The following is a 25580-nucleotide window of genomic DNA, read 5'->3' as shown; positions in this document are numbered from 1 at the left end:
TGTGATAATGAAGTCTATTTTATCATTGTATGGAGGCTGTTATGTAACTTGTGTAAACCAAGTAGCCTGAGCTAAACCAAATGCAAATAATTTTGCTAACAGCATGTGTTGTGTGGTAGGGATCCCTTTTCAAAGTTGTTTAATTTCATGTTGGATCTTACACGTGTACATTAATGTAGGGTACAGAGGAAACTTCACATTACTTATTTTGCACTTGAGAAGAGAATGTCATTATAGAAGAGGGCTGTAACAAACTAAGAGTCTGTACTCACTAGTGGTCTATAACGTGCTGCTGAAGGCTCTCTGTGGCTTTGTTTATGTCAGTGGTTTGGTCATCTTACCTTCAATATTTTAGTCTTCATGTGTGGGTAAAATGTGCTGCTGTGTGATCATCAGCATCTTAACTTTAAGTGTCTGTTTTGACGCATGAGTTAGTCTGAACAGTAAACGCCATTTCAACTTTCAACTTGACCTTAATTGTCCTCAGCGGGGAAATTTGTCCTGCAGCTGGATGCAAAACAGAACATGCACAGACACAAACATGCACATCTTTTACAGCTTACTTCATGAAATACCTCCAGCTCTGAGGCTTTGAGGGTGAGTTGTTACATGGTTTAAATGTATGGAAATCACACTGAGGTTGCTAAGAAGTAGAAGGGGGAAAAATCCATAGACAGAGTCCTGCCTGTCTAAAGCAGCGGCCACAGCAACAGTTGTAAAAGCTCAAACATGCAAATTCTTCCCTGATGGCTGATTTAATCCCCTAGCCGACAGCCCTGCAGAGACACACACACAGACAGAGAGGAATAGAGACGTGCTCAGTTGTGTGGGAATAACTTTTTGACTTGTTGTAGCCTGTGAAAGTGCCCCAAGTACCATTTCTTTTTCTTTTTATTTCATGGTTTTATTGATTACTCAAGTCTGATAGGCCCCATTAATACAATCTGATGTAGCAGATTTACGATACTGTTTACTGATTAAGTGGCAAAACAAACCCTTTGTGGGAAAACGCATCAAATGGAACAAAGGAGCTCCTAAGGCTTCAGAGAATAGCCCCAAGGGTATATTTCCTAAACGTTACCACATTTTACACTGGAAAGCACTGTACATAGCTACAAACCGACTCGTGTGGTAGCGCCACACTGCTTAAGCTTGTGGTAAAAGTTTTATTCCTGTGAACTGCCAAAGGGTTGCACAGACACTACACAATGTAAATGCATAGAATAACTACAGAATGCTATTACGTGTGAGACAGTGATGACCTGATATTTGCTATTTTGCATCCAAGACAAACATTTGCCTGCAGGCTTGTGCGCTCACTAGCGAGATCATAAGCTGCTTACCTGAAAGATAATAAAATGCTGCATCAGTGCTAAAGTTTTTGAAAGTTAAAAGTCCCTTCATGCTGATGTTTAAATTAGATATTTAGATAAAACTAAACCAAATCCATAGCATGTGGTGGAGTTTCTATTTTAAAGTTTATTTTGGAAGAAGCAGTGCATCTCTGGATCAACAATGCCCGTTTTATTCTTGGTAGTTGTTGTCTTCATAACACATGGAGCCTTTCTGATGAGTCATTAAACTATTATTAACGTCCTATTTTTTGCTACAGGTCTCTCCATCACCATGGCAACGCTACACCCACAGAGAAGGGAGGAGCCAAGTCCCGGTAGCATGGAAGTCACCGGGACACCAGGCTTGGCCCCGAGCCCTCAGAGCGAGGCGGTGACCAATGAGCTACAGGAGCTGTCCCTTCAGCCCGCACAAGCCCCGCGACCTCTGCAGGAGAGGAAGAATGGTGAGACTGTGGTGCACACACACTTTCTGATCGTTCAGTCGCCAGCACTTTAATCCCACATTTTGGTAGGCATCACCCTGGCTCAATATGTGTGGCAGAATAGCCTGATCTCATCTGTCAAGCACTGTGATGACCAAAGAAATAGTGCAAGCGCATGTTTTTTCGGCTTCCAAAATAACACGTCAACAAAAGAACATGTTTTTGACCCTTTGCCTGTTCACTTATTTTACATGTTTACATCTCGATATACTGTCTATTATATACTATTTCTCAATGATGTGAAGATAGGATGATTTAACATTGTATTTATAGATTTTTTTCCTGGCTTTGGGGCCAGTGTTTGTCTGAGCTGCTGGGTGAATGTTCAGCAAACACTGCCATCACTCTGCAGACCTCGTAGGCCAGCGCTCTTGCTTCCAGCTCAAGTGAATATTTTGGTGTAGTACTAGTCATTCTTACAGAGGTGGCTCAAATCCAACATAAATTCCTCCAAGTTTGAAAAGTGAGCACGGAGAACATGTTACATAAGTTGAGGGTAAGTAGAAAGTGGAAAAAAACACTTAATCTGAGAAGCAGAAGTTAAATGTCAGACGTGTCTGTACGTCTTGTTCATTTGTCAGTGGAGAGCCTACCTCACTGCAGAGGGTGTTTTTCGGGAGGGAGACATGAAGATTTAAGTGCTTTGGTGAAACTGTGTGTGTGTGTACAAAACTGTGCAGTATCTCCTGAACGAACAGAGGGAAGAAGCTGCTGTGCGTAATTGGCTTGCTCCTCTGCTATGACCTCTTGTTACAGTAGATTAGAGTGTGCTGCACATTTGCTGTGTGGACTTAAGACTCCGTAGGCCTTTTTTGTTTCTGGAGTTAGCGTAGAGCTTAGAGCACCTGGCTCTCTGTGCATCAGCTTCCTTCGACTTGACTTATCGTGGAAATGTTTGACTCGCTGCATTTATGTATTAGGTTTGTTTAGGTTCACACTGCCAAATTACAAGTGAATCAGAGTGTATAAATTAAAGTCACAAGCACTCAAAGGTTTTTATTGGACAGTGTTGTTAATAAGTCTAACACTGGTGACAGGTTTGAATAAATCTGGTTCAAGTCTTTGTAAGTTACGCATAATATCCTTTTTTTGCTACTAAGAAGGAGTAGCAGAATATGGGCATATGGAGCTAGACCAATAAATCAATTTAGTCAATCAGCTATAACTATTTTGATAAACCACTAAATGTTTGTTGAAGTCATTCCTCAATCAGAAATGCAAACATTTGCTGACTCCAGCTTTGCAAATGATTGGTTTTCCTGCTTTTCTCTGGTTCTGGTCTGTCTGTCGCCCCAGTTTTTGTGGTGTGTCCTGCACTGTTGGCATTAGGCGGCTCTTGTCAGTCCTTTGACGGCCCTTGCCGCCTGTTTTTTGGCTGTGTGTTGAATCAGTGTCAGACCCAGTGGAGCTCATGAGCGAGTGAAATAACTCTGACTTGCAGTTCAGCTCATTGGACAAGAAGAAATATGAAGGTGATGAAAGCAAACATTCTGCTAAAGTCAAGAAGGCGTGAGATAAAAAGAACTTGTTACATAAAGTAAGATTATTTTTTCAGCCACTGAGCTCTTTAACAGAAACGGTTTGTCATTGTTTATGTTATTGTTGGCAAGTGTACGGTAAATATCATGTGTTCTTTCAATATCGGGTGGTAGGGCTCTCAAGTTTTGATCTCAGTTCAGAGTGAGATCTTACCCAGATACAGCAATGCTATTTCTGATTGGCTGATAGGTAGCTGTGTGTTATTTTTTGATTGGCTGATGGGTAGCTGTGTCTTATTTTTATTGGATGGAACGTGGCAATGTCTTGATGAGCTCTATGTTACCCACTGCGTCTTGCAACACATTCCACTGCATATACAGCGATGTAACTAGGTGGGCGTTGTTATTATAATTTTTTTTTATGCGTGAGAAATACCAGGTGTGGCGGGTGAGAGTGTGAAAAGCTTAAAATGTGTTTGTCACACTCTCAAAGCGTGAGACTTGAGAGCCCTGGGGTGGTGTTGTCAATGTGCTAACTGGCTAACTAGCATCTTGAATCCATCCTTTTGGTCTTCCAGTTTCCCTTTTTTAGTAATGACTATAGGTTACCACCACCTACTGGTATGGGGAGTTGTTCTCTCTCACTCAGGCGCAGAACGTACGTGCTAGTTGGCCGTTGACTGTAGTCTTTGCGGTGTGTTTAAGTGCAACATTATGGGTTTCTTGACAGTTGAAGATTAAGGCCTTACTTTGAGAAACAACCATGCAGTCCATGGTTCATGTTTTATTTTCTTTCCCCAAGTACCAGGCACTGCTGGCCTACATATGTAAATATCTGTCAACTTTATACCCATAAAACCTGTTTTGAGGTTGTATCCTGTTGTATGTTCTGATTATGTCATCACATCTTAAAAAAAAGACACCACAGCTGCGTTGACTTGGTGCAGCTATGTAATGCCATGTAAGATTAACTAGCATCTTTATCACCAGAGCAACTTCTACTAAACTGATGGGCTTTTAAGCCAAAACTATTACAGGTACATAGTTGCACGTTGGCATGTGCTACTTAACGTCTTCAGTGTAACAAAGCATCCAAATGTTTCTGCCACCAAGTCAGACACAGTCTGTTTGTTAAGTAGAGATTTCGGAGCGTTGGTCAGACTTGGGATCGCGTAACTGCTTCTTGCACACACACACTCACCTTGCATTATCAGAAGAGTCGGCCACAGTGGCTATTGTTCCTAGCTGGGTGTTGGTCACCCGGTTTTGTGGAGGCGCAGTGTGTTGACCTGCTGTTGATTTGTCAGGAGAGGAAGGTAAGGCAAGGTTGGACCAGTAAATCATTTACCATCCTAAGGGGGGTCCAACAGTGGCAGAGAATAATAACACACACAGTAGAAATGAACGGTAGGAAAAGACGTAGAGGCACAGTCCAGCTAACTTCAACCATAGACTGCAATAAAAGTGATTAAAAAAACATGAGAAACTTAATTTATGTTACATAAAAATAGTTCAAGTTATGTTTACATCATTTAAAGAATGTTTAAGAACGGTCCTGTGACTATTTGTCACAGGACCATGTTTACCTCACAGAAGCACACAAAGGCACAGACACTCTCACACAGCCTGAGGCCACCACTCCCGAATTTAAACAACCCCTGCTCTTGTTGGCCTCTTTCTTACACATTTCATTCTGCTAGCCAGAAGCAGGCATGTTGCTGCAGGCACTCCTGTAGCTAATCCTACATGAAGATGCTTTCAGAGCACTGGAGAGATGTGTTGCATGTGACTGCATATACAATTCCATGTGCATACATTTGTGGCAGTGAAACAGAATGGAATGCCCGCATAGTACAGCTTATCAAAGCTTTATCACTGACACCGGTTATGCAATCTGTTTATTGCACAAGGTTCCTTCCTCAGTCAGGGACATGCGCTGGGAGATTTATTGTTAAACACTCGTGTGTTTATATGCATGTGTGTATAGAGAGAGAGGTGACATGTTTTTCAAGATGAGGATCAGAGACAGATGTTAAAGTCCATATGCACATAGTGTGCTCGAGTGTATGTGTGTGTGTGTGTGTGTGTGTTAGAGAGAGTCTGCTTTGACTCAAGACATTAAAGGGCTGACACAACAGAGAAAAGCAATCAACATTTCCCATCATGTCTTTCCATCACAGACTTGCTTCCTAAATTGTTCCACGGCAAACCAAAGCGGTCATGCTATGATCATGAGCCTGAGATCATTCAAAACTTTGAGGCGGAGAAGCAAGTGTGGGAGTGTGGGCCGCAGCAGCAGCAGAAGACGGAGGAAAGGGAAGAGAAGAGAGAAGGGGGAGGTCATGTCTGAAATGGCAGTATTGCATAACTTCTCACAGAGGGAACAGAAGGAAAGCGAGGGGAAAGGGAAAGCAAGATAGTAGGGGGGGTGTTGCTTGTGCTCGAGGAGGTGAGGCTTGGCACCGGCTTGTTTTTGTTCTTTCGTTTTTACCTCTTAAACTTTCTGAGAGAGTGCAGAGGAGCGATCAAAAGTTCTTATTTTTTAATTACCCAGGAGCAGGAGTGAAACGAAGGTGTTGCTACAGAGAGAACAGAAACCTTTGGGTGGACCATACTGTTAGCCAAGGAGCAAAAAGGAGCAGACACGCAGACCTACACACGCCCTCTCTGCCGGGGCGTGCACACACTTGTAGACAGACAATCTAAGGAAAGGGAATGTGAGGTGCACTGCTACCTGTGGAGTACTAGCTGCCGGTGAGAGGAAAACGTGTTCAGTGTGGCTTTTTCTTTTTCTGGACTTCTCTTCAAGCTTCTACCGCTGTTGTGGTTTCTTTTTTACACTGTTATTCATTGTGCTTGTGTCGGGAGTATGAATCGTTAATCTTGCCGGGAGGGTGAAGCTTCCCTTCAGCATGGTCCAGAGGGATATGACTATCACGTCAGGTAAAGTACATTTGAGTACACTGCTTTCATGTCACTGTGTGTCTTTAAAAAGTGATGACAACGACTGAAAGTTACCTGTGAAGTCTACCTTAAGCTGAGCTTTGCTGACTACAGGTGTGGTGTGAGTGCTTGCATGTATCAGTAAATGCTAGCTAAGTGTTTGTGTACTGTACTTGTTTGTATAAGAATAGCTGCTTTGCATTGAGAGCTGCAAAAATGTACTTGCTAACCCTAGACATTCTTCTGTTCTTAAACACGTACTATTATTATCAAGCAAATGTGATACTGGATAAGGTTGGAAGCTGATAAACTTTATCAGTTTTATTGGAGGCTTGCATAATGAGGTGTATATTTTAACGGCAGGTTCAAATTCTGGTAAAGGAATAAATAGACTGCAGAACATCCAGATGTTACCAGTTAATGACGAAGAGTCTGAGTTAGTGGCAAATTGGCCAGACAGCATGTAGCGTGTAAAAGTAGTTTTAAGGGTGTTACCTCAGAGGGTCCCCAGAACAAAAGGGAACAGGCGTGGCATTGAGGCCGGCAGGTTTGCGAGGAACACCCCTGAGCCAAACTGGATGGCTGAGGGTGTCGAGGGGTCGAAAGGTGTGGTTGATGACTTGGGCTTTTCTCAGAAAGTGAGCCCCCCTACTTCCCTCAAAGCAGCTGTCAACTGTCCAATCAAGCCACCGCTGCTCCCTGAGGACGACTACAGGCCAGGGGCCAGTATCCTGACCGGGCTGGAGAGTTTAGGGGTTAGCAGAGGGAGGGAGGAGGAGCAGAGAATACAGCCTGGACTCACTGATGGAGACTGGAGCTGGGAGGAGGGGGAAGTAGGTTAGAGGCGTCACAGACACTGCTCCAGATTTAAGTGGAAATGACCCAGTCATTTCAGTCAGAACAGATTGTTCCAGATCATGACACGGACCACGGCTACTACTACAAAGACCAGAGAGTGGATTGTAAATGATAAATGCAAGCAGACAGTGTTTTATGCGTGCCAGCAGTGTCCTCAGGAAGCCTGGACAGTGATTTTTAATCGTGTGCCACTTGCAGCTCGAGAGTCTGCGGGGCTTTCTTCTAACCAAACACTATGGCAGCTGATTTCACTGATTATCGCACCTACTGTACAGGCAGTGAGAGGGAGTAATCAAAGAAATTGGCTGCTGTAGTAGTGCAGCTTGAATTGATTCTTCTAACTAGAAATGTGAGCAGAGACTGGGATTCAGACTTCATGGCAGTGAGGAGCTGGTGGACACTAGGTAAAATTCCGTCATTGAAATTTGGGAATTGTCTGATGACATCATCCAGGCTTGTAAACACACGAAGAGATAAAGATCACAACCCTCCCTGTCCCCACCCTTGCATAATGGTAATAGATAGACCGTAGCTCGCAGCCATGTTGTGTCATTAGCGCCTCACTCTGCTCAACAGGAGCCAGAAACGGTCTGTTTGCCATCAGAAATTAAAAATACTAAAGTAACCTGAACCCACAGAGACAGATGATTTGCTGCTGGGCAGTATTTAAGATAAAATAGCAAGATATATAGACTGGCTAAGGCTAGCCTAGCTCAGCAGTGATTCAGGGAGGCTGATGGTACTGTTATGTAACCGATTGGGAGGCTGCCAGCAGCAGAGGCCCAACAGCACTCTGTCAGGCCGAGAGTAGGAGGGGAGGAGAGAGGGAAGAATGAGATAGAGAGATGGATAGGTGGCAAGAAAGAGGAGGAATAAGCATGAGAGAAGGGAAGAGAATGAAAAAAGCAACTAAATAATTGAAAGATAAGACCATAAAAAGTACAGTCGAACTTGTAGAAGTGTAGGACACAGGGAAGGAAGGAAGGGGGGAGTTGTTTCAACCTAATCCAAACACAGCAGCTGCAGCAAACACAATCCAGCTGCATGTCTCCCCGCCTCTCTGCCAGCGACTCTGTCATGGCATTAGATAATCTCCATATTCCCAAGACGATCGAAGACATGACAAGGCGTTGTAACGACAGCAGCATGTTTTCGAGCCAGGGTAATTCTAGTTAAGTACATGCATGTCATTGAAAAAATTGTAACGTGTATTTTTCGATGTCTGCGTGTTGGAGCACATTAACTAGCAGCTCAGATCTCAGTTTTCCAGTGACATTACGAAACAGGCTGAATCTAAACAACAGGAGAGAAAATGTCATCCTTTCCTGTGAATGTAAACAACTTTCCGTCTAATAAACAGACATATTTATGCAACCGAGGCAAGTTTTGCGAGAGGCTTAAATCTTAGATGTGTCCAGCACTCCAACACACATACACACACCCACAGACTATGCATGAGTCACCAGTACACACAGACACACACTTCACAGCTCATGTCACTGCTGAGACCTGGACATGCACTCACAGGCTTTGGGAGCTGTCTTATTTTCACAGTGTGCCCTGTCAGCACGGTATTCCAGCAAGCACTAACACACTCGAATCTTTGATTTGCGATCCAGTAAATTCCTGTTAGATAATGAGAACGCAACCAAAAAGCCCCGCTCAGATCTGTAGCCTAAAGCCAAAGAAAAGAGCTTTATCAGCTCCGTAGGTCTGCTTGTAGCAACAGGAACGTGGTGCCTGCACCACCCACAGGTACAAGCCCACTCATGTAGCTCAGTGATCTTTAAAGACACACAGAAAAGCACACACACACACACACACACACACTTATCTTATAACATGCAAGCTTTGCAACAGTCATAAAACATACAGTATAGAGCAGCTGAGCATGCACACACATGTTCTTACTGCATTTCTAGATCTGTAAACATCAACTGTACACACATTTTTCTAAATGCACATGTGGTGGGTGGTTCGGGCACAGCTGCAGCAAACATTATGCACATTTATAATCAGCACTGTGGGTAGCAAAACTTAAAATTCATGCAGCATCTTGCACAGAAGATATGCTACAACATGATGTGCTGTTTTAAAATCACAGCAGTCATCTTGAGTTGCATTGTATGGAGGGCTACAGCTTGTTTGTGAGGGGAGTAATGGGAAAATACTGGACTTACAACTTGTTACTTTCAATAAAGGGTGATTTTGTGACATAAACATCTACTACTCTGCTTTTAAAACTAACAACCCAGCATTACCCGCAACAAACCCTCTACTTCTAGAATATGTGAATGAGGGTTTCAGAGGTTTGGTCATGTGCACACAGAAGCACAAACATGGTGCAGCAGGAACGCTGAAACACACAACCACACACACACAAACACACACAGAAGACATGTATCCTCCAGTTGGTTTACTCTGTGCCTTGTCTCAAACTCAACATGCTCTGGTGTTTCTGAATAATAGAACAGCCATTAAGCCTGTGACTCACCTGCTTACACCAAGTAAGGCGCACTTAACGTTAGCTGGTGAATGTAGCAGAGGTCACTGGGAGCTCGTTGTGCCGTCGGAGTGACTCAGACACCAAGCCATGTGCAGGAGGAAATTCAGTGTCGATGACAGCATGAAGTGGGAGCAATGTGGTGTTACAGCTATCATACACTTATCAGTGATGTAAACACAACACTTTTGTTTTTGCTACCATTTTTCACAGGTTTAAGTTAAAGATCTGAGACCTTTGTCATGCACTCGATATTTCACGGTCACAGATGTTGGAAGCCGATAACAGTAGATACCATCGACAGTGTCACCAGCCTCCAGAGATTCCATGGAAAACTCTGGGGGCTCGACTCTTGTCTCATCAGTTTGTCACTCTCGTACTCTGGGAACATGGCCACCAGTGTATGCCCACTGTCAGACCAGACTGAAGAACACAGCTGTTTGTGCCTCGATTGAAATGCTCATGGTCATCGGGGATTCGTCATGGTCACTAAATACCTCTTCACTCTCATGTTCTCTTTCCAATGTGTTTTGAATGGCTCTCTTTGCTGTGTGTTTGTTTTTAGCTTCAGTTATGTGGTGGCTTAGTGAAAACAAGTCAACTTTCCTGTTTTGTGTCATATGACGTGGCTACTGTGAGAACAGTCGTACACTAAGATACAATAGGTTATCGGTAAGATGCATCAGAAAGTGAAAGACAGATCTTTATATCAGCAGTAAACCAGATCTGCACACACCATAAACAGTCATAGTGTTTTAATACTCGAGATTGATCTTGGTCTTGAGACCTGCTTTTTTTAAGATCTCGTCTTCGACACATTTTCACTCGGTCTCATACAAAGAGGACTCTGGGTTTTATTGTAACACCAGTCAAGACCACAACTGCGGGGATATTACTAAATTGCCTGTGCAGTTGGTAATAAAAGAGGTGAATGAAGAGGAATCGTCATTTGTTTTCTGTGGGTGTTTTTATGGAACAGTGGATCTTTCAGATCAATTTGACGACTGCCTATGGTTTTCAAATTCCACATTTCATCCTAAGTCCGTCCTGCAGTGTGGGACTTGCACTGGTCTGGGCTTGGTCTTGACTCGGTCTCAACCCCTCAACATCTTGGTCTTGTCTCTGTCTGGATACGCTCTGGTTTCGGCCATGACTTGATCTCGGTTTAGGTGGTCTTGACCACAACGCTGCCGAGAGTCTTGTTTGAGGCAGAGATAGGGATCAAAGGCGTGCACAATCTCTTTGAAAAGATTCATTTTGAGTAGTTTTCTGTAAACAGACAGAATCAATGAACATGACAGAGAATGTCTTTTGAATCCTTTCTTCTTTCTGTGTCATTTTGTCTCTTATTAGCGTCAACATCTCACTTAAACACTCCGATAAAATAGAAACCTGTGTCCCCGTTAAAGATCGGTGTCTAATAAAAACCCTGTCATTTTGGTCGCTGAAGCAAATTAACAGCAAGGCTTTTATTAGATGTTATATACAGAAACAGAAAGAGGAGAGGAGGGGAAGGCAGGAAGAAGAGGCCTATAAAACCCCAAAAGAGCAGCCTGAAGGAAAAACACTTGCAAGAACACACACATACAGTATCAGTCTTCTATCCCCATGCTGTACACAAGCTATGACCCTCACTTCAACTTTGAAGTTAATGTCTTTGTGTCTGTTTTCTCTCAATCATGGTAATTGGCTTTCTTTGCTGCCAGTCTGCCCAAGAGTCTGTTGTTGTAGGACTGAAATGGAAACCAGTCTTAAAAGAGAAAAGAGGGCCGTGTTTCCTCTGTAAGTGGGGTAGGAGGTTAGGGGGTTCGTCACAATAAAAAACGATTTTCAGATGTTGGAGTTATGTAACAGTCTGTTACAAAGCCATCATCACTGGACAGGGAACACCCCTCTTCGACTCTGGCACTCTGTTTTTCTTCTCTCTCAGCCTCTGTTCCTTTCTGAAAACCTCCTCTGCTGAACACAACCTCCCCTCCCCCTCCTCCACCCCCATTCCTCCGTCAGTCCTTTCTGCTTTACAGTGAAGGTTTATGTTACCAGATGCTAACAGCTGCCAGCTGGCCTGTGCCTCTGTTTTTTATTCAACAGTTGTGCCCTTATAGACGCTTCTCTCTCCTTCAACAGTTAACAATTAGACCATGGTTGGACTGCTTTTTATTAACAAGGTGTGAGATGGTGAGGGGTGCCGCTTCACACTGGTCAATGGCTACCCAACAAAGACCCTTTGACCATGTAGAAAGCACTCTGCTACTTTGCTCAATACCTTTTTATTCTTTACCACAAGAAAGTTTACCAGTGTTCATATGGCTTCAATTTCCCATAGTGCTTTGTATCTGGGTGTGCACGTATGCTGAAGGCTCAGTTGTTATTGATGTGTTTTTAGAAACCTTAAAATCCCTGTGAACTTTCCCAGCAACAGTCTTGGCCAGAGGCAATGATTTTGTGCGTCTCATTCTCATGAAAGCTATATCTGAGATTTGCCTTAAGGGAATATCTTCAAATTTGGCATAAACATCCACTTGGACTCAACAGTGAACTGATAAGAATTTGGTGGTCATAGGTCAAGGTTACTGTGAACTCATAAAACACATTTTTGGCCATAACTTTATAAATTTATGTGGAAATTATGACAAAGGTCCCACAAAGGTGTCATAGGATAAAATGATGAAGTGATGAAATTTGTATCCTAAAGGTCAAGAGTCAGCTTCACTGTGACACCATAATGTTCAGCAAAAACACTTTTCTGGCCGTTATTCAACACCATATCTCAGGAACTGAAGGGGAGACATTTGGTTGGACACTGAACTGGTGACACTTATTTTAGTGGCCAACTTGAAGACTTGAAGATTTTTTTTAAAGAAAACTATTTTGTTACAATTTAACGTTGATTTCTGAGGCTTGGGTTTTCAACACTTTTGTAGGTTACGATATAAAACTGTACACACCAAAGCTATTGCTGAGACCTATTAACGTGGCACAAAATATAGGTTCAGCATGAGTGTGAGCAGTCAGGTGATCATATGAGTGCATGCATATGCAGTTTTTCTGTACAATGAGGGATTATAAGCAACATTACTGGTAAGATCACTTTGAGTTTTCTAAAGAGGTAGCTAATCTGGCAAAACTATCAGCTTGTTAACAATCTGTCTGATAGTGCTTATTGCCACATGTGACTTATTTTAGATATGTCTCTGCTCTCAGAGATCTTGGCAAGTACAATCTTATGATATACAATGGAACTGATAGCCCAAGATATGAAAATAGGATTAATAAAGTATATCTTCCTTTACTGATAGACACCCTGGACCTCTAATAATGAAGTGAGATTGAGTACTCCTCCCAGTTTGTGTTTGCACTCTTAGCCATTGTACAGTTTCCCAATCATTCATTTTTCCTGCATATGTGACAACTTTTTTTCTTGAAGAAATTGCTGTGTTAATAAATCTGTAGGTAGTAGACCATTCTGTGTCAACTCTGACAGCTGAAAAGAGAATAAAATTAATGAAAAAGAGATTCCTCTTGGAAGCAAAACTAAAGGGTAGTATTAGGTCAGCTAGGGATTATACAGCCAATATCCTAAAAGGACCTGTACAATTGCTTCATCTGCAAACACATGCAAAGTTGGCTTACAAGCTCCTGGCGGTGAGTTTACCTCTTTCCAGTACAAGCACAGAGTGAGAACAGTACAGAAAGTGATTAAGTGCCAGCTCACCATAGCACCGTTTAGATAAGGGTTTTGTTCCAGACTCCAACTTCTCTCCCTATGACTACACACATGGCTGCCTTGCAGCTACCAGTCTCTTCAGTCTGAGGGCCTTGGTTCAGATATTATCAACTAGTTTCCTCAGGCTGTGTCTCTGTGCAGTTCAGTGGAAGCACCAGTAAGAAATCCCAGGCCTGATGTCAGTGTTGAGTCACAGCCAAATGCAAACAGTGCTGGTAAATTCCACAACAGAGCGGGCGGGGGGAACCAGGAAGTTAAGGAAAAAACACCTTCTGTTTTCCCTGCCTGAATGTTAATGGCCGGTCTGACCTGCGGTGGACTGGTGCATGGTCTGGTTGTTTTTCTTGGCAGGTCAGGTTATGTTAGGTGTGTGCTTTGCCCATTTGTCTTGTTGGTAACCTTGCTTGTGACCAGAGTATTAGTGGGTGTAGTGCGATTATGTTACCCAAGTCTAACAAAACAATACCTATTCTGACACTTCAGTTTTAACCCTTAACAGATGCTCTGTGCGTCAGTGTTAAATGGAGAACCATGGCTAAATAGAATTGGCATAGTCTAAAGTTAAAAGTTTCCTCATTTAGATGAGGAAATATCAGGTCACATTTTGGTCAGAACTGAGTAAGGGGAATGAATATGTAATGTTTTCACTTCTTTTAAAGGTGATGTCATGGTACTCATTGGTCTCATATTGAAAGAGAGAGATGGTGCTGGTTTCCAAAGTACTTAATCCTTGATTCTGCTTATGTTATAGACTACCAAGTGCAAATATACTGTATGTGTCCAGGACACATCAGTAGTAAACTTTCCTTTAGCAAGTAATAAAAAACAACTGCTTGGTGGTCTATTCACTCAGATCAGGTTTTGACTAATAGAAACAAACATACTGGTCAGTAATTTAATGAAGGACATAAATTGTGTTACTGTACTATAGGGCTGGGCGATATGGAGAAAAATTCATATCTTGGTACTTTCAAGGCCGAATGGCAATACAAGATATATATCTCTATATTTTCCACAAACAGGGCTACATGTTTATTTGCAAGTCAAAGCCACATTTGAGATGTCACAAGCACTTCTCTGAAAATAGACTGTGATCAAAATAAAATGCAAAGACGGGGATTTTTTTTTTCCTGTTTGAAAATATATAACTGCCCAACATGTAAATGAAAAATTACAAGAAACACATAGCAGGGCTGTGCGTTGACTTTTTGCATACAGCACTGGAGCTACAGAGATTTAAAGGTTTGCAGCACAGGCCACAAAACTACAACATGACTGTAAAAGTCTTGTCTTGTATGTCATTTGTCACCTGCATCCAGGCGCTGTCTAAATGTCACACAACAGACTACAACTACCAAGAAGGATAGCGATGTACTATGATCCACCTCACACACAAACTAGCAAACAAAACATTCACCTTACACAATCAAGCAGCTCTGTCTCCCACACATACAGCGCAGCGCTGTACTGCACGTGTGCTACTGCGGTAATTTAATTCATCTCACAGACTCATTTAGCGTAGCACCTGCAACATATAGACCAACATCGCACTGTAGGCTAATTAACAGACAGATTAAACAGAGTAGCAGCTCTGTGTCTCTCTTAGTGTTGCTGGAGAACAGAGTGTGAGAGGGGCGGAGCTGTGCGGAGAGTGTGAGAAAGGAGAGATGCACACTGGCATGGCTTTTCGGAAAAACAGCGTTACGTAACGCAACCTGACCCAATATTGATATAAATGGTATAAAATGTTTATCTTGCTAAAAAATATATAAATATACAGTACATAGTTGTTATGTGGCCCAGCCCTACTGTACCAGCATCATTCTGCTGCAGCCCTACATAAACAGGAAGTAAAGAAGAGAAATTGATTGCGATATTACTTTTCACAGGATATTGACGTCAGACAGCATCTTTGATTTCCTGTTATTTATATTGCGGGGGATGAAGTATGATAAAAAGCGTGGAGGTGTTGAAAGATAATTACAGACATTCACTGATGGGAATACACCAGGAGTCCCACATTGATCTGGAAAGAGTTCACAGAGCATATTGTTCAGTTGCAGTGCCAATTATGACTTAAATTCCCGGTCAGATTGTTTCATTCCTGAGAGTTTTCCTCACAGGCTTTTCATGTGTGGTTCACCTGAATCAGACCTGCCTGGTCTTGTTGGTTAGGGATGATTGTGGGCGGTTGGCGGAAACTACTAATTGTTGTGGGCAGGTAAATGGAATGTGGTGGGGTGATTGTTTTGGGCAGGTCCTGCTGAAGGGCAGTCTGTGCCAAGAGGGTCATGATGTTCCCACCACCAGGGTAGAAAAATAAAAATCATTTAGGCTCTAGTCACTTTATCCCCTCAACATCAGCCAAAAATAAAAACAAAAGCATTGTTTTAAGGTCATGTTGTATTTTTGCAGCTGTGGCTGATGTTTGGGATGCTGTAGCAAGTAGTGTAGAATAAGTCATAATCTGCTGCCCTGCACACAGTTCAGCTTCAGGTCATGTCTGTTTCTGATAGTCCTACTGTCCTAGTCAACCCATGTCTTTCAGTTATGTCCTTAGTTATTATATACAACAGTATGTTCTGATTGAAGAAATGACAGTGCGCAAGGAGCCAGTGCAGAGATGCTCACTGCATCCCATGCTCACTGGTGGTTGTTTGCATTTTACTCTGCTGTTTTGTCTGCAGCGTTTTATCTAGAACCAGTGTAGATAGCACTTTTAAATATCTGGTTCTCTTGATGCATTTGTATTTGCCTGTTGCTTGTCAAAATAGGATTGGACTTGAATAGATTTCCTCCCAAACAGTAAAAAGGAAAAAAATCAATCTCAGTACCAAAACGCAGCATGATTTGATGCCATTTTACAAGAAAACAACTAATGTTTTAGCTGTTTGTGCCCCCGGTGGTCCAGGTTATAATGACCGACTGGAAGCTGTGGGGGAGTTTTCCTTTCATTTACACATCCACAGGAAGTCTTTGAGTCACTGCTTCTGCAAGACCTTCATACTGTAATTATATCCTGCCTGCTTGCCCCAAAAGCAGTGTTTTCATTTTTGTTTAATTCCCAGAAATGTTTTTCAGTGACGGATAAAGAAAGACCCAGATAAGGATGTCCAAGGCCGAATAGCCTCACTGGAATGTTCCCGAAGCCAGAACTATGACAGCAAATTTCTCTTGCTAAAGGTTAACATCCCCACCCAGTGTAATGATTGTGAGGAGAGTACTGTACACAAACAGCATGCTGAAGCGTTATATAGTGGTAGCACTGGTATACATTTTAAACATTGGCAACCCTCCTGGGACTCAGGCTTATCATACTTAATAGTTCAGATGTTTTGTGCTGCTTTTAGCCAAGCTGAAAGCACAGAGGATGGCAATGTTGGTTCAGACTGAAGTATTTTAATGTTTAAATGGGTTGCCATGAAACTTCAGAATATCTGTGGTGCCAAGAGGAGAAATATACATGCTAGACATCAGCATGTTTGAACTATCATTGGGAGCATGGTGCTAAGCGTTAGCATTTAGCTTAAGTTTTTAAGTTTAAGTTTATTTACTTTATTAATCCCCTGAGGGGAAAGTCAATGTTTTCACTCTTGCTTGTCAATTACACACAGGTCTGAAAGACACACACACATGCACAAACAGGACCTATACATGCACAAAGTGGAGAGATGTCAGAGTGAGGGGGCTGCCCTTTGGTCAGGCGCCCCAAGCGGTTGGGGGGTTCGGTGCCTTGCTCAAGGGCACCTCGGCAGTGCCCAGGAGGTGAACTGGCACCTCTCCAGCCACCAGTCCACGCTCCATATTTTGGTCCGGACAGGGACTCGAACGGGCGACCCTCCGGTTCCCAACCCAAGTCCCTATGGACTGAGCTACTGCCGCCCCTAAATCCCCACTGTGGCTACATGCAGCCTCACAGAGCTGCTCGCATGGCTTAGTGTTTAAGCTACGTCAATAGTTTTTAGTTACTTAGTCCTGCATCTCTGCTTGGTACTTATTCAGGTGTAGGCAAGTGATTGGAAATAACATAACTGCACCTCCCACACACAATGGCCACTAAGCCCTAAAACCATAAAAACTCCCCTGCAATCTGCTGCCTTGCCCTGTTGCTCAAGGTTACAATGACAATAATCAAACAGAATTTATACGTTACTGTTAAGCTGTAAATTGTCATCCTCTCATGATGTTTATATTGCCGTAGGAATCAGAGCCCAATGTGTTTTGTTATGTAGAAAACACGGATTAGATCACAGAAGTTCAAAATGACAAGAAAATGAAAGTAAAAATAAGAATGGATTTAGGATTTTGAGCCATGAAGATGAAATGTAGTTGACATGTTTGGCATGCTGTGTGTCAGTCGATGATGTGTCGTGTGTCGCTGAGATTGGCTCAACCCACACGGCGACATCCTAATCCCTGTGTGTGTTATCATCTCTGCGTTTCCTGCCCAGACTGTGAATCATAACAGCAGGTGGACTTTAATCACACACTCATAACAGACAGTTATTGTAGGTACCAGTCACCGTTTGTTCAAGGAGGTGTCGGCTGTGTTTTCAAGTACAGCGCGGTCGTGTGTGTGTCACCTGTTTGACAGAGGTGGTCTGCACTGGTCAGCCATGATGTCACATGGTGTGCTGAGTTTTCATATTTGATATTTCTACTCAGGCCTTTAGTTTATTAATAGATGGACTTCTCTCTGTGCTGTCTGTATTATGAAATGAAAGGTATGGAAGCAGTGTATCTCCCTTTGTGTCACGCCTCATGAAACATTGATTCAGTGCAGGGAAATGCGACTTAAAAGTTTGCGTGTGTGTATTTGCAGGCAGTGATGTGTGTGCCACAGAGTAACTTTACCCTGCAAGCGCACAGGTGATACCAAGCTGAATATAGCCCCCTTATGGCCAGCTGCCCTTGCTATTTAAAACAGTGGAGAGAGGGGGGAAGGGGGTGCGGCCGGGGACGGGGTTTACCATCAGCATTCTGCGGGAGCCAGAGACAGTTTGGTGGTAGGACTGGACCGCAAAAAAATCTATCTAGCTATCTGACAGGATTAGGATGCATTGGCTTTGATTCTGCGGTTGCACCAGTCCAATCAGAGTCTCACTCCCTCTGATAACATTTTTTACAGAGTTCCTGTCTTAACGAGACGCCTTGCCTCAAGGGCAGACGGTTCAAAAAACATTTTAGAATTGCAGTGGTGATTGGGTATCAATCAATCACTCTAAAAGTCAATGTGAGTGTGTGATTCATCTCAGTATCAGATTTACCGGAGTATCTTTGACAAAGGTCGATTATGTCGGATGAGGTCATCACTGAAAACAGTCTCTGGCATTTGTCCGCGAAAAAGTGTTCATACATTAACTGAGTCATCATTTTTGAGGGCAAGCCTGTGTAGTCTAGAAAGTGTTCAAGAACAGATTGTCTCATCCATAGTACTGTGATTTTGTCCTGTACGCTGTGTTTGTGCGTTTGACAGGGACGAGTTTGCATGTGGCAGCCCCCCTCAGCCTGTAACAGTGAATGAATGGCAACAGCTGAGCAGGAGAACTTTATCGGCAGCACTCCCTGCTTGTGTGTGTCTGTGTGTGTATGTGTGTGTGTGTGAGAGAGAGAGAGAGAGAGGGAGAGATTCAGGAGGAGCTGCAACCAGAGCAGTCTCTCTGGGCACTCTCCCTGCCGAGCTCACTGCTGTCCTCTCTTCCTCCGCCGCTGGCCTGTTTTCAGTTTCCTCCCCTCCGCTCCCTTGTTCTTTTCATCCGCGACTCGCCCTGTGGATTTCTTTCCCCCTCGTCTCTCTGGGAAACCTTCGCAGAGCCAGCGCCGTCGTGACTCGCCGGCTGCCACTGCAAGGGAAGGAGAGAGCAGGAGGAAGACAAGAAAGAGAGAGAGAGAAGCTGAGACAGACCAATCGATTACTGTGATACAGAAGAGAGAGGCACTTGGAGAGGAGAGGAAGTAGCAGCATTTTTCCTCCACGTTTTGGTTTAAAAGGAGATTTTCTTCGACTTGTATGAGGCTCCTCTGAAGCATTTGATTCACGTCCTTCCCTTGGAGAGAGAGGACAGCTATTTGAAGGGACAGCTGGTGCAGTTTTGTCACATTAAGGACTCTTCTTTCCTCCCCTCTTCAGTCAGAACAGCCAACATTGGGGACTCAGGAGGAGGACCGCTTTTGACTGACAAGATCAATGTTTACCAAATAATTTATCTCCATTCTGAATGATAATGCTGGACACCAACCATTGCCTGTCCTTTGAGCCCTCCCCCCCGGGCTCTCCTCCAATGGGGGATGACATGGAGAAGACAGGGCTGACGATGGATCATGACAGACTTGTCTATCACAGCCTGAAAGAAGGTGGGCGATCCGGAGCTGCACACAGTCAGTAGAGACTCAAGACACCTGATATGATTTGTGTTTATGTGACTCAGTGTACAGGTTCATATCAGTACTTTATGGCTTCACATAAATGGTTGATGGGGCTTTTCTAAAGATAAGCAATTTGGTCGACTGGTCTGCGTAGGAAGGAAATAGAAGTGGTGATCTGTTCCCTCTGATAAACCTGTGTCACGGAGCAGACCTGGCCACTAAGTTAAATTAAGGAAGTGTGGGCGACCACAGGTGTAAAAATTTGAGCCTGTGATGTTAAAGTCACATGGCATCTTCTTCCTCATATAACATTTGCAAAACAATTTTCATTTTTAACCTCCATGGTGTGCTCATGTTTACTTGCTAGCAGTCTTCTTCTTCTTTGCCTTTGCTGGCACATTACCGCCGCCTGTAGATCAGTGGAATAGTGTGAAACCACTGGCAGAGACATGTATCATGTCACCTGCATGCCTGTTCACGATAACAAACAAAACAGAAAAGCATTGCTCCATAGCATTTTTGTCAAAAGCTCCATCATTCAGAGCATTAATACAGCAGCAAACAACTGTTTGCAGTGTACAGATTTAGTGGAGCAATGCCAACCTGAGCAGAGAATTGAGTCAAGCCACCTTTATGGGTGTTGCAACCCGAGCTCCTCTGTGGTTTGTTGTGGTAAGCCAGTCTGGCCACGAGTGCATATTAGTGCATATGTGTATCCCACTGGCTAGCTCTTTATTGCTGCTTTGCACTGTGCTCATATGGCAGTTACCGCTGATATTGGGACAGTGTCATGACTGTCAACACCGTTAGCTCTGTCAGCACTGTTGCCATTGTTTAGCACTGTTTATGGAGTTAGCATTGTTAGCTGCTAGCTCAGCCACCTCCATGCTGAAAATGGTGTGCAGACAACTCATACGCTGTGAATTTTACTAATTTCACATAGAGCTTTTTTAAGTTATGTTCCAACTGGAGGTACTAGCAAATATTTAGTACATATAAAATCTTTTTTTCAGCCAGATTGTAAGTTGATGCTGTCATGTTTTTGTTTTTTGTAGTGGTAGTAGTTGTAGTAGTAGTAGTAGTAGTAGTAGTAGTATTTTAGTCTCTATCAAATGTGATAATGTGACACTTACTGACACTGCACATTTTTGGATTTAAATTTGATGTGCACAAACACAGAGGAAAACAAACACTGCCCAGCGGACTTAAAAACCATATTTCTCCACTGAAAGGGAAAACATAAAACAGCCAGCAGTGACTTAATGTTAGATATTGGGGATATAGCCTAATTTGGAATGGTTTGGTCAGGGCTGCAGTAAAATAAGCTTCAGTTTGTTTATAACCAACATTACAAGCATTACAAGCAAGGGTCAGTCTCAGATGACTGACTACAGATGAAACAAAACATTCCTGTGAGGTTCAAATGGCTGAAGATGGAGAATGTCCAGAAAAAAAAGGAAGGGGAAAGGATAAAAAACAGGTGGAAGGAATTTCTATTGTACCATAAAAAGGACTGGCATGTTACAGTGTCGCTGTGCACATGACACTGCAGCTGTCAGTTATTATTCCAGGTGCTTTTTTTGCTAACCGCTACCTTTGCTAATCGTGCATCATGTCTAGAGAAAGTGTGAGTGACAGGTACTGCATAAAGCCATGAAAGCTCTGGGAGCCTGACTTGCCCTTCTTGAACTTTAAGATAATTAGTATTCACCACGACCCCTCATGTTGTCATCTGGCTTCCCGGCACAGTGCGGCAGTGCAAAGGCAATGGGAGTGATTGCAAGGTGTGAATGGCCTTAACCTTGTATTGTTTCTGCCCTCTAGCCTCTTTCCATTCTCACTGATGTGTGAAACATTTGCTGTGGTCAGACGCTGCCTTCATTTCTCTGTTCAACAGATGCAATGAAACCACTGCTACTGTGCAAATGATGAGCTCAAGCAGGAGAACATTAACAGGCTTTCTAAATAGAACATTTCCAATGCCGATGCCAAGCGTAACGTCCGCGCAGAGCGTCTGTGAGGTCTGTGTTCGTTAGCCGAGTGAGTGGCAGTGTGATCACACATGTTTCCGTCCTCATGTGCCCACTATTTTACTTAGTTTTGGCTCGCATTATTCTGCCTTCATGTGTGTTGCTATTGTCGGTGTGTGCAGGCTTAGCTGTGCCAAGCCTGGGGGTCTTTGGGGACAGTGACGAACTCAGACATGTTTAAACAGATCTAATGACGAATGAGCACAGCAGGATTAGCCCAGTTGGCCACCAAGAAGTTGGCAATACCTCACTGACCTCCTCCTTCTGCCTCTCTGACGCCACTGGAACCTTAACTCTTGGATTCCTCTTCCCCCACTACTTTTACGTTACCAAACGTCTTGTGCTGAAATGGACAGTCATGTATGTGACCTCTGTGTCAGTTTATGCACACAGAATCCCCTAACTTCTATGGCTTACTACCATAAGTCTGGAAGCTTTTTCCTCTGCTGTATGACATAGTTTGTAGCTGTGAGACGGCTGTGTTTAGATACTGGACTTGTCTAAGATCATTACCTGATTAACTCATTTAATCAACAGAAACTTTATCAGCTGCAGATTTGTTTGTTTGTTACACATTTGTTACATCCATGAGAAATAAGTAATATTGTGCTTTTCACCATTGTTCCCTCTGCTTCATCTAAAAACTGCTCTCCTTCTGTCTCTCCCTCTCTCTGTTCCTTGGCTCTTGCTTTTTATGAGTGCGGAGGCCAGTTTTGGCTGTGGCCTAGTATCCCAATAAAACTGCCCTGCCTTTTCATCCTTTTCTTAAATTAACCAAAATGGCCCTCAAACCTGATTTAGATGATGGCATTGTCATATTTAATCGTCATTTTTTTTTCAAATACGAATCCATTAACAATTAAAAAAAACATCAGCATCACTGTTGACTATGTTTGCATGCACTTGTGAAACCCGGTTACCATGGGAAAATCATGTTAAGGCAGGGGATAAGAGAACATGTTCACATGCACTGTAATAACCTAATTATATTATAGCAGAAGTTGACTGTGTCAGTCAGGTTTCTCTTAATCCTTAACCACAGTTAAGGAAGTCTAGGTTTATACACCATTTGAAGGTGCTGTATTTGGCATTTAAAGCATTAATGTAGCAGCAAACAACTATTTGCTCTTTAAAGACATAGCGGAGTCGTTGTATTCCGAGCTTCTCTGTTATTTGTTTTGGTAGACCGTCCTGCCACGCATGCTTGTAATTCCATGTGAGTCCCTGTGTGTGTATCCCAGTGGCTAGCCAATTGCCACCACTCTGCATTGTGCTTATACAGCAGTTGCCACTGATAATGTCCTAACCCAAAGTGGCAGAACGCCATTGTTGCAGAAGCGTTATCCCTCCCCCAACCAGGTTAACACCATTGGCTCTGTCAGTACTGTTGCCATGTTAGCTGCTCAGCCACCCCCACACTGATGCCATGTGCACACAACCTCGAATTAAACTATGGAAATTTAGATTAATGCTGATATGTGACAATAGCTAGGTTTCTTACCTGCATGTAAACACACTCACTATCAGTATAAAACTTTTCATATACATTTTGGCACCAGTGCACAGCTTACTTTATGGTTATGATTCCTTTACTAACAATTACTGGCTTCCATATTTGTTTAGTATGTGTTTTATTCGTAGGTAGTGCAGTAATAACAACTAAATTGTCATATGATTTGGTTTCCCCACCTCAGCCTACAGTTTTAACACAACTGCAGCTTTTCACACGTAGCACCATCTCCAGCATGCATGAGGTGTCACTGTGAGACTTCTGCTTCTCTTTGTCAGACCACAAAGAAAATTATGGCTGACACTTTGTTATTTTTTTAAGTCTTTTTAGCCTTTATACTAACGTCTCTGGCAATTCATTTGGTTGATAAACTGGCGATAACAGCTATAACAACCCACTGTGGCCACTGGACTAAACCGCTAATGCAAGGATTTCCAGTTCGCTTACTGCCAGAGATGAGGAATAAACAGAGGAATGAGAGAGAGAGTGCAGGGGAGAATAAATAAGTTAACTGGAGTGCCCTGTCTGTGTGAAAGAATATGAGGAGGGAGCATGGAGATGTGAGGCTGAGATAGAGGGAAAGTGTAAGATTCTCTTTCCCAGAATAAACCTCTTCCCTAGAAGTGCCAAGTGGCTTGGCGTCTTATCCTGCATTCGGCCGTGGCACGGTCAGTGTGTGTCCGTGTGTGTGTGTGGGTCAAGCAACACGTGAGTCTCTTAAGTGTTTGCCCGTGTGTTTGGCACTGTGGGAAAATGAATCTCTTAGCTGCTAGTGCAACACATACATGAGCATGCCTGGCTGTGTTTAGGTCTCTGTGTTTACGTCTCTGAATGTGAACTGACATGTTATTGCTTCCAGAGGGGAGTCTCTAGTGCTAGCCTCATCCCTCACGAAGGAGAGCATGCACACTTGTAAATATAACAGAGGGGAGCTGGGATCGCCAGCGAGCATTTAGAGCCAAGGAATGACATTTAGTTGCACAGGCTGTGATGTTAATTCATGGAACTGGCAGTGTTTCTGTCCAGGCCTGGATTGTTTGTCATAACAGCAGCAGCAGCAGCAGCTACGCAGGACGGCTAACAGGTTAGCTAGCCTGCAAGCACCAATGATGTCACTTTGTTAGTGGGGAGGAACAGGTGCTGCTTGTGTAGCAGACACAACTCTCGGCACAGAAATGCTCGCGAAGCTTCAGTGGCGCATTACACTTCGTGCACACACACGTACCCCTTCAACAGGGACAGCTGGTACATATAAAACAAGAGTCTCAGCTGAGGGGAGCTGAGCTGAATGTCAGTGAAAATAGTATTTGGCGTAATAAACTCATTCCTTCCTCGGATTCTGTCAAACTAGCGAGCTTAAAACCAACACGAACTGCAAGTGTGTGTCACATCTTCAGTTTTAAAATGGAAACAGGCCATTGCCAAGAAGCACAGTGGAAGTATAGTGCAGTATCAGTTACTTATCGACCTCAGAAACCCCAACGCACCACAGGCAAGTGTCAGCAGTGACCCTGTAGCTGTTCTGTACATTCTTGTCATGGTTGGTGATGTGTTTGTAATCAGTTAGTTTGCTGTGTGACTGACTGAAGGGTCACTTCTCTAAACTCTGTGTGTTGCAGTGAAACTGCAGCAAATGATGAAATGCAGTGCATGATCCTGCAGATGTCCATGTTTAAATTGTCATTCTGTAAAATTATTCATCATGTCTTGATCTAATTTGTTTTTACTTTAACATTTATTTAAGACAATAGGGCCAGAATGAGCTTTCAGCCTGAGAGTTGATTTGTAAAAGCTACCGAGATGAGAACGACTGTGCAGAAAGGTCAACCATGGTCCTGCTTCTTTTGTCCAGTGCTGTGTTCCTTAAAACTCTCTCTCGCAGCCCCTGCATTATGTAACAAGTGCTTCCTGTTTTGAAATGACGGCGCAATCGGCCCTCATGCACTTTTTTTCAACTCCTCTCTAATCGAGGCCAGTCTTGTTTCAGTCTACATTCTACATCTAATTGTTCCTTTTTCCTTCCTTTGCTGGTTTCTTTTATCTGTTTTGCTGCGCTTGCTCTCGCTCTCTCTCTTACTGATTTCTTCCTATGATGGCTGTTCTTTTACACACAACTGCACACACTTTGCACACATAAAAAAATAGTCTAGAAACAGGAAGTGTGTAGTACGCTGCTCACGCCCTCTTGGTACCCGCCTCCTCTGCCTCCTAGCTTCAAAAAAAGCACAAAAGAAGGGGGAAATGGGAGGATGTATTGGGTGCCAGAGAGTGCAGGTCCTCTTCATGTCAGTTGGGTTCTCGTGTGTGGTTATTTATGTGAACGAGGCA

At 43.2% G+C, this 25580-nt stretch overlaps 1 protein-coding gene across 8 annotated transcripts in view; it reads left to right on the top strand.

Annotated features, from left to right (window-relative positions):
- Positions 1-25580, top strand: part of mrtfab (myocardin related transcription factor Ab) — a 49072-nt gene that overhangs the window by 4034 nt on the left and 19458 nt on the right. For 5 of the 8 annotated variants that reach the window (XM_050059785.1, XM_050059786.1, XM_050059789.1 and 2 more), the window contains exon 3: positions 1613-1798. In XM_050059785.1, coding sequence (XP_049915742.1) covers positions 1627-1798 — 172 coding nt within the window. In that variant the 5' untranslated portion in view covers positions 1613-1626. Of the gene's footprint in view, positions 1-1612; positions 1799-5740; positions 6259-19020; positions 19701-25580 lie in introns of those variants that run through there. The other 3 variants (XM_050059792.1, XM_050059787.1, XM_050059790.1) reach the window with 2 other exon arrangements.

Source organism: Epinephelus moara, chromosome 13 (assembly GCF_006386435.1).
Source record: "Epinephelus moara isolate mb chromosome 13, YSFRI_EMoa_1.0, whole genome shotgun sequence".
In the NCBI taxonomy this organism is placed as follows: Eukaryota; Metazoa; Chordata; class Actinopteri; order Perciformes; family Serranidae; genus Epinephelus; species Epinephelus moara.
Note: the sequence above shows the minus strand (reverse complement) of the source record. Positions and strands in the feature narration are given on the sequence as shown.